At 53.7% G+C, this 9,645-nt stretch overlaps 1 protein-coding gene across 1 annotated transcript in view; it reads right to left on the reverse strand.

Moving 5' to 3' along the window:
• The window catches only part of LOC147116818 (zona pellucida sperm-binding protein 4-like), a 53,855-nt gene extending 49,408 nt beyond the window's left edge, over positions 1 to 4,447 (reverse strand). The window contains exon 1 of the mRNA XM_085987173.1: positions 4,387 to 4,447. Coding sequence (XP_085843299.1) covers positions 4,387 to 4,447 — 61 coding nt within the window. The remainder of the gene's footprint in view (positions 1 to 4,386) is intronic.
• Between the last annotated feature and the right edge of the window lie 5,198 nt (positions 4,448 to 9,645).

The raw sequence follows: 9,645 nt of genomic DNA on the forward strand, positions 1-9,645 counted from the left end.
ACAGTCAGGCGCCGGTCAGCACTTAAAGGGGGAGGGTGGAATTGCTTGGCTGCCACGCCCTGCACACTGCAGCCCTAAGGCAAGGCCTGAACACTGCTTCTGGAACAGCTCCATGCCCAGGAGAATGGAGAAGGCCAGGGAGAGAGTGCAGCGCTTCGGCGAGGGTGACCTGAGGCTGCTGGTTGGTGCAGTGGACCGCAGGTGCCATATCCTCTTCCCTGAGGGTGGCAGGAGGCCGCTGCCCTCCGAATATTGGAAAGCATGGAGGGATGTGGCAAACAAGGTCATGTCCAACAGCGTGGTTGGCAGGACACCAACCCAGTGTCGGAAAAAATTCAACGTCCTCACGCGGGTTGTCAGGGTGAGTACCCTTTCCAGTATTCTCCTCATCCCTGCATGTGCACCTCACTTTATGGCCAAACGAGTCTGAAAGCTCTAATGGCCAGCCCTCATCCAGCAGCTATGGGACTGTCATGAAAAGCACTTGCACATTCAGGACTTTAGACACTGTCAGGGCTATTCGACCATGGGAGGCAGTGCGGGCAATATCAGGGCTTGACACTGCACTTAGAGGCGGTCCTTTCTCTTGCAGTCCAAGCTGGCGCATAACAGAAGACAGCAGCGACAGACCGGGGGAGGCCGTCCTGACCTGAAACAGCTGAGCGACCTCGAGCAGAGAGTGGAGCAGATCATGGCAGGCCGGCTGAGTGGCCCCGTCGCCACTGGAGATGCTGACCCTGTTCTGGGCACCAATGGTAAGGTCATCACCTTTTTGACCTCTCCCTTTCCACTTGCGCCTCACACCAGCATCCTTTGCCACTATCGAACCAATGCAGTGCACAGCAGCTCTCATGCCTCCCTCGCTGCCGCCCTGTCCTCACTCTAAAGCAACTCTTGTGCCTCCCTGCTTTCAGATGGTGACTCGCCAGGTGAGCAGGCGGCCCCTCAAGCTGACACTGTGTCCGAGTCAGACATAGAGGAGGAGGAAGAGGTGATTGGGCAAAAGATCCATCTGTGTGGAGTTTGCACATTCTCCCCGTGTTTGCGTGGGTTTCCTCCGGGTGCTCCGGTTTCCTCCCACAGTCCAAAGATGTGCGGGTTAGGTTGATTGGCTATGATAAATTGACCCTTATTGTTAGGGGGATTAAATACGTGGGGTTACAAGGATAGGGTGGGATATGTGTTGGTGTAGGGGTTACGGGGATCGGGTGGGATATGTGTCGGTGTAGGGGTTACGGGGATCGGGTGGGATATGTGTCAGTGCAGGCTCGATGGGCCGAAATGGCCTCTATCTGCACTGTGGTGTTTCTGTGATTCTGTGATTCTGTGAAAAGCATGGCAGATGCAGTATAATGTGGATAAATGCGAGGTTATCCACTTTGGTGGCAAAAACAGGAAGGCAGATTATTATCTGAACGGCAATAGATTGGGAGAAGGGGAAGTGCAACGAGACCTGGGTGCCCCTGTGCACCAGTCGCTGGAGGTAAGCATGCAGGTGCAGCAGGCGGTTAAGAAGGCAAATGGTATGTTGGCCTTCATAGCGAGAGGGTTCGAGTACAGGAACAAGGATGTCTTGCTGCAGTTGTACAGGGCCTTGGTGAGACCACACCTTGAGTATTGTGTGCAGTTTTGGTCGCCTTATCTGAGGGAGGATGTTCTTGCCATGGAGGGAGTGCAGTGAATATTCACCAGACTGATACCTGGGATGGCAGGAATGACATATGAGGAGAGATTGGGTCGATTGGGCTTATACTCGCTGGAGTTTAGAAGAATGAGAGGGGATCTCATTGAAACTTATAGAATTATGACAGGACTAGACAGACTAGATGCAGGAAGGATGTTCCCGATGGCCAGGGAGTCCAGAACCAGGGGTCTCAGTCTAAGGATAAGGGGTAAGCCATTTAGGACAGAGATGAGGAGGAATTTCGTCACCCAGAGAGTGGTGAACCTGTGGAATTCTCTACCAGAGAAGGCAGTGGAGGCCAATTCATTAAATATATTCAAGAAGGATTTAGATATATTTCTTAAGGCTAAAGGGATCAAGGGATATGGGGAGAAGGAAGGGACAGGGTACTGAATTTGGATGATTAGCCATGATCTCATTGAATGGCGGAGAAGGCTCGAGGGGCCGAATGGCCTACTCCTGCTCCTATCTTCTATGTTTCTATGACTGTCTGCGAGGGGCGCTGCTGTAGATGAGGCTGCAGTACCGGCGACTGTCGGCGAGGGGGCGCTGCTGAAGATCAGGCTGCAGTACCGGCGACTGTCTGCGAGGGGGGCGCTGCTGTAGATGAGGCTGCGGTACCGGCGACTATCTTTTTTTTTATTCATTGATGGGATGTGGGCGTTGTTGTGTCGGTACCTTTCTACCTAGACACAATTTAGGACTCAGAGATTCAAACATGAAGTGCTTTATTGGAAGGAAAGGAAGTTCTGGAAAGTTCCAAACAAAGAGAGCTAAACTTAACAGAGAACACCCAACCATTTATCTCCTGTGACAGCGGCACCACAGGTGGGAGGAGAACACAAAATACATAACATTTCCTCCCCTCTTAAATGGAAGGTCCACATTATTCCTCAACAGGTAAGTTACTTTCATTGCACTCAACGAACCTAGGGTAGAGGTAGACTGCCTCAACCACTGACTTTACCCTGGGGTTTATTCTGCCCCAGTCTTGTGGGTAAGTCACTAAGCCTACAGATCCAAGCGTCTTGGAGGCCGCCGCTCTCTGACAGGATACCGGCGGTCATCGCTGGCTTCCACAGCAGTAGGCATTGACACAGGCCTGGATGGAGAAGGTGCCTGTGTCAGTCGAAAGTCAGGAGTTTGCACAGGTGGAACAGTCTCTTTGACTTCCTGTGTTGGAGAAGAGCACTGTGGCAAAGGATGCTGGTTTGCGGTATCATCTGGAAACAGTTCAGGCCAAACAGCCGTTGGAGCCTCTGTGGCTGTCTCTGCTCCTACCAACAGTTGATCTGTGTGTCTTCTCCAGACGACATCCTCAGCAGTCTCAACCGTGTAAGACACAGGGCCCGTCTGCACGATCACTGTAGCAGGAACCCATTTCGGTCCAGTGTTGTAGTTTCGAGCTAGGCCGTGCTCTCCCGGATGAAACCGTCTCTCCTTGGCTCTTTTCTCTCTCTTTTCAACTTGAGCTTGTTGTTGACGATGGACAACCTGCTCTGCCCTTGGAGGTTTGAGTAAGTCAAAACTTGTCCGCAACTGCCTCTTCATCATGAGCGAAGCGGGGGAAGTTTTGGTTGTGGCATGCGGCTCGTTCCTGTAGGACAACAGGAAGCTGTTCAGACGTTGGTGGATTGTGTCCTGACCTTGCGATGCCTTCAAGGCGTGCTTCAAAGTTTGCATGAACCTTTCTGCCTGGCCGTTAGTAGAGGAATGATAGGGCGCAGACCCGATGTGTTGGACACTATTCACATGCAGGAAGGTTGCAAACTCCTGTGATACAAATTGTGGACCGTTGTCACTTACGAGTTGTTCCAGTGAGCCATAACGGCTGAACATCTCACCAAGTTTCTCAATTGTTTTCTCTGCCATGGTAGACCTCATTACAGCGACCTCCGGCCACTTGCTACGAGCATCTACAACCACCATAAACATCTTCTCTTCGAAAGGACCGGCGAAGTCCACATGTACTCGCTGCCACACTTCTGCAGGCCAATCCCAGGGGTGTAGGGTTGCCAGCTGTGGAACATTCTGGACCCTTTGACATGGGGAACATGTTTTGGCTTTCTCCTCAATATTCCCATTGAGACCTGGCCACCAGAAGTAGCTTCTTGCCATTTCCTTCATCCGAACCATCCCACTGTGGCCTGTATGAAGTTGTTGCAGTATAGATTCCCTCAGAGGTGGCGGAATGATGACACGGCGTCCCCAAAGAAGACAACCTGCCTGGATGGAGAGCTCATTTCTTTTTGAAACGTAAGGTTTCAAACTAGGAGAATCTCCTATAGCTCTCCCTCGAATGACATCGTCCATTACCTCAGACAGGACTGGATCGTTGCGGGTGTACCTTCGCACCTGAACTGCAGTGACAGGTGCTCCCTCCACTTGTCTAAAGTAGAAGATGTCTATCTGACGAGGCTCTGGGGGAGTAACAGGCAAGGGTAGCCTCGAGAGACCGCCTGCGTTGCCGTGCAATTCTGATTTGCGATATTTGATGTCGTATGTGTGTCCTGACAACAGTAAAGCCCACCTTTGCATCCTGCTTGCAGCGAGAGATGGAATTCCGGTGTGGGGCCCGAAGATTGAAGTCAATGGACGGTGGTCTGTCAGGAGTGTGAACCTTCTCCCAAACAGGTACTGATGAAATTTTCGAATTCCAAAAACGATTCCCAAGGCCTCGCGCTCGATCTGCGCATAGTTACTCTCGGCCTTGTTCAAGGTGCTTGATGCAGAGGCGATAGATTTCTCTTCACCCAAAGGCATGATGTGGGATTTGACTGCTCCCACACCATCTGGTGATGCATCACATGCTAGCTGCATGGGTAGCTTTGGGTCGAAGTGTGTCAGGACCTCCGATTTCAGCAATGCTTTCTTTGCTTGGGCGAAAGCTTCGTTGCACAGTTCAGTCCATTTCCATGTTTTGCCTTGACATAGCAACTGATGTAACGGCTTCAGCAATGTTGCTAAGTCTGGAATAAACTTCCCATAGTAGTTAAGTAGCCCCAGAAATGAACGTAACTGGCTCGCATTCTGGGGTGCTGGGGCCTCCACGATCGCCTTGACCTTTGACGGCGCCTTATGCAGGCCAGTAGCGTCAATCACATGCCCCAGGTACTCAACTGAAGACTGAAAGAATTCACATTTGTCTTTACGAACTCTGAGTCCGTACTCTTTCAGTCGTTGTAGTGTCGCATCCAAGTTCAGAAGATGATCCTCCTCATTTGTCCCAGTGACAAGGATGTCGTCCAGGTAGCACTGGACTCCTGGCAGTCCACTCAAAATCTGATCCATTGCCCTTTGGAATAGAGCAGGGGCCGACGTAATTCCAAACGGAAGACGGCAGTACCTGTATAGCCCTTTGTGTGTCACAATTGTCAGCAGCTCCTATGATTTGTCATCGACATGCATTTGTAGATAAGCCTGGCATAAGTCTATTTTGCTGAACTTTGGCCCTCCGGCCAGGCCCGTAAAAAGATCATCAATGAGGGGAAGAGGGTACTGTTCCGCAAACAGCACCGGGTTAATAGTCACTTTAAAATCCCCGCAGATTCGAACAGATCCATCCTTTTTCAGGACAGGAACAATGGGTGTGGCCCATTTGCTCATGCTCACAGGCTCCAGGTCTCCATTCTCGACTAAGGCCTCCAAGTTAGCCTCAACTTTTGGCCTAATTGCATAGGGTACAGGTCGGGCTTTGTGAAACTTCGGCTTGCTGTCAGGTTTAAAGTCCAGCCTCGCGCTGATCTTTTTCATGCTCCCAAGTTCCCCATTGAAGAGTTCTGCATGTTTGTTTAACACTGCAGTCAGACCTGACTCCCCTTTTGACATCATGCGGACTGCAGGCCAGTCCAGCGTGATTTTCTCTAGCCACGCACATCCCAGTAGCGATGGGTAATTTCCCTTTACCACATGTAGTGGCAGTTTTGCAGTCTGTCCGTTCAATTTAACTGTCACCTCAATGACGCCTCTCATGGCCACAGGTTCGCCGGTATACGTCTTTAGCACAATGTTTGTCGGCTGAAGGGTAAGATGCTTTAGCATTTTGTTGTAGACAGTTTCTGAAACAAGGGACACAGCCGCGCCTGTGTCCACCTCCATCCGCACTGATTGTCCCTCCACCAGTGGTGACACTGATATACCTATCAATTCCTCCAATAAAAGGCGAAGAGTTACGAAGGTGACTAAAGGTTTTTATTGACTAAATAACAGAGCCCACTCTCGTGGGTGATCCGATCCAAGCAGGAGGAATACCAGCCAGTCGCTCACCTTTATACCTGGCCTGGTGGGTGGAGCCAAGGCGGAGTCGGCAGTGGTCATCCCAGGTATAGCAGTGTGGCAAGAGGCGACCTCGTACCGTGATACAATAGTGGTCAGTGATACAGTTATAACGAACAGTGGTGAACAGTGCTAACTACTAACAGTGATACGATAGTGAACGTGGTTTACCACATTCACCCCTTGTTTAGAATTAAGTCCGGCGGGGTGAAGTGTACTACCAATTCTGGTAGGTCAGTCTGTCCGGAGGCTTCGTGAGCCTCTCCGATCGCTGCAGCGGTGGTGTTGCCTTATCCGGTGTTGATGCTGGTGTTTGCATGGTCGGCGAGGGCTCGTGGGGTTCCGGCATGCCGTCTACCTGGACTGAGGTTGGGGGGGGTGGTGGCGGTGTTTCCGGATCGGCTGAGGGTGCGAGGTCTCGTAGGGAGACAGTGTCCTCCCGCCCGTCTGGGTACGCCACGTAGGCATACTGGGGGTTGGCGTGCAGGAGGTTCACCCTCTCGACCAGGGGGTTCGTTTTATGGGTCCTCACGTGTTTCCGCAGCCAGACCGGCCCCGGGGCGGTCAGCCAGGTTGGTAGAGTGGTTCCCGTAGTCGACTTCCTGGGGAAAACGAACATTCGTTCATGGGGGGTGGTGTTAGTGGCCGTGCAAAGTAATGACCGGATGGAGTGCAGCGCTGTCGGGAGGACTTCTTGCCAGCGGGAGGTTGGGAGGCCCTTAGACTTTAAGGCTAAGAGGACGGCCTTCCATACCGTCGCGTTCTCTCTTTCCACCTGACCGTTACCTCTGGGGTTGTAGCTGGTGGTCCTGCTTGCTGCAATACCTCTCTCTAGGAGGAATTGCCGGAGTTCCTCGCTCATGAAGGAGGAGCCCCGGTCGCTGTGTATATAGTTCGGGAACCCGAACAAGGCGAAGAGGGCATTCAGGCACTTAATGACCGTGCTACTGGTCATGTCGGGGCAGGGGAAGGCAAAGGGGAAACGGGAGTACTCATCAACGATGTTGAGGAAGTACACATTACGGTCAGAGGACGGGAGGGGCCCCTTAAAGTCGATGCTCAGGCGCTCGAAGGGGCGGGTGGCCTTGATCAGGCTTGCTCGGTCCAGCCTATAGAAGTGCGGTTTGCACTCCGCACAGGTCTGGCAGTTCCTGGTCATGGTCCTGACCTCCTCGATGGAGTAGGTCAGGTTGCGGGCCTTAATGAAATGGTAGAGTCTGGTGACTCCGGGGTGGCAGAGCTGGTCGTGGAGGGTCTGAAGCCTATCGATATGCGCGCTGGCGCATGTCATTCGTGAAAGGGCATCAGGGGATTCGTTCAGCTTGCCTGGCCGGTACAAGATCTCATAATCGTAGGTGGAGAGCTCGATTCTCCATCTCAAAATCTTGTCATTCTTGATTTTGCCCTTCAGCTTGTTATTAAACATGAAAGCCACCGAACGCTGGTCGGTGAGGAGGGTAAATCGTTTGCCTGCCAGGTAGTGCCTCCAGCGCCGTACTGCCTCCACGATCGCCTGGGCCTCTTTCTCGACCGACGAATGTCGGATCTCGGGGCCCTGTAGGGTCCTTGAGAAGAAGGCCACTGGCCTCCCCTCCTGGTTTAGGGTGGCGGCTAAGGCGAATTCGGATGCGTCGCTCTCCACCTGAAAGGGGATGGACTCGTCCACTGCGTGCATCGTGGCCTTGGCTATGTCTCCCTTAATGAGGGAGAAGGCCGCGCACGCCTCCTCCATGAGGGGGAAGGAAGTGGCTTTCAGGAGGGGTCTGGCTTTGTCCGAGTAATTGGGTACCCATTGGGCATAGTAGGCGAAAAGCCCCAGGGTTCTCCTAAGTGCTTTAGGGCAGTGGGGGAGGGGTAGCTCCATGAGGGGGCGCATTCTTTCTGGGTCGGGGCCGATGATTCCGTTCTCCACTACGCAGCCGAGGATGGCAAGGCGCGTGGTGTTAAACACGCATTTCTCCTTATTGTAGGTGAGGTTCAGCCGTTGGGCCGTACGGAGGAATTTCTCCAGATTCGCATCATGTTCCTGCCGGTCACGGCCGCAGATAGTGACGTTATCTAGGTAGGGGAATGTAGCCTGCAGTTCGTTCTGGTCAACCATCTGGTCCATCTCCCTTTGGAAGACCGAGACCCCATTAGTGACACCGAAGGGGACCCTAAGGAAGTGGTATAGGCGCCCATTCGCCTCGAAGGCGGTATACTGGCGGTCCTCAGGGTGGATAGGGAGTTGGTGGTAGGCCGACTTCAAGTCGATGGTCGAGAATACTTTATACTGTGCAATCTGATTGACCATGTCAGATATGCGGGGGAGGGGGTATGCGTCCAGCTGGGTATATCTGTTTATGGTCTGGCTGTAGTCGATGACCAGGCGGTTTTTATCGCCGGTCTTTACGACTACGACCTGGGCACGCCAGGGGCTGCTGCTCCCCTCGATAATGCCCTCTTTCAGGAGGCGCCGCACCTCAGAGCTAATGAAGGCTCTGTCCCCGGCGCTATACCGCCTGCTCTTGGTAGCGACGGGTTTGCAGTCAGGGGTAAGGTTAGCAAACAGAGAGGGTGGCGGGACCTTGAGGGTGGAGAGGCTGCAGGTGTTACGCGGTGGGCGGTTTAACGTTTGCTGGTTGTTGACTGTGAGTGGGGGGAGGGGTCCACCGTATGCTAGGGTTATGCTTTGGAGGTGGGATTGGAAGTCCAGCCCTAGTAGGACGGCAGCGCAGAGATGGGGGAGGACGAGGAGTTGAAAGTTTTTATACTCCGTGCCCTTAACCGACAGGGTCACGACACAGTAGCTGCTGATGTCCGTGGCGTGGGACCTCGATGCCATCGAGATTCGGCTGCACGTTGGTAGGACAGAGAGGGAGTAGTGGCTCACCGTGTCTGGGTGGATGAAGCTCTCCGTGCTTCCGCTGTCGAACAGGCAGGTTGTGGCGTGGCCGTTCACTTTGATGTCCATCATTGACTTGGACAGATGGTGCGGGCGGGCTTGGTCCAGGGTGACGGAAGCTAGTGCGTAGCTGAGCGAGTCGTTGTCATCTGCGGGCGAGGTGGTCGGGCGTGGTGAGTAAAATGGCGTCTCCCACGAGGTAGGGCCCCATGAGGCACTATTGGGGTCGGTTGCCTTAATCAAAGATGGCCGCCCCCATGACTCATGTGTGGGGATGCTGGCCTCAGTTGCCCTAAACAAAGATGGCCGCCCCATGACTCATGTGTGGGGATGCTGGCCTCAGTTGCCCTAAACGAAGATGGCCGCCCCCATAGTTCGCATGCAGCACTGCTGGCCTCTGAGGATCCGCTCCTGCAGGCCTTGGAGAAGTGGCCTTTCTTCAGGCAGGTTTTGCATATGGAGTTCTTGGCTGGGCAGCGCGACCTCGGGTGCTTCTCCTGGCCACAAAAAAAACAGCCGGCGGCCCGATCGCGGATGCCCGATGTCGGGGCCGGTGCCGGGGGTGGCGGGGCCGGTCGGGTCCGGGACGCCGACGCAGAGGTAGGTCCCGGGGGCGGCGCTGGGAAGGGTGCTGTGGTAGGGGTCGGGCCCGAGTCCCAGGGTCGCGAGCAGTACCTGGTGAATGCTTCCTGATCTTGGTGGGCCACTTCCAGGGAGATAGCGAGGGCTTCAGCTTTTTCCATGCTGAGGTCTTTAGCTTCCAGCAGTCTTTGCCGTGAGTACTCGGACCGTAGGCCTTTCA

Source organism: Somniosus microcephalus, chromosome 5, assembly GCF_052327205.1.
Source record: "Somniosus microcephalus isolate GS21.2 chromosome 5, FLI_Smic_1.0, whole genome shotgun sequence".
Classification (NCBI taxonomy): domain Eukaryota; kingdom Metazoa; phylum Chordata; class Chondrichthyes; order Squaliformes; family Somniosidae; genus Somniosus; species Somniosus microcephalus.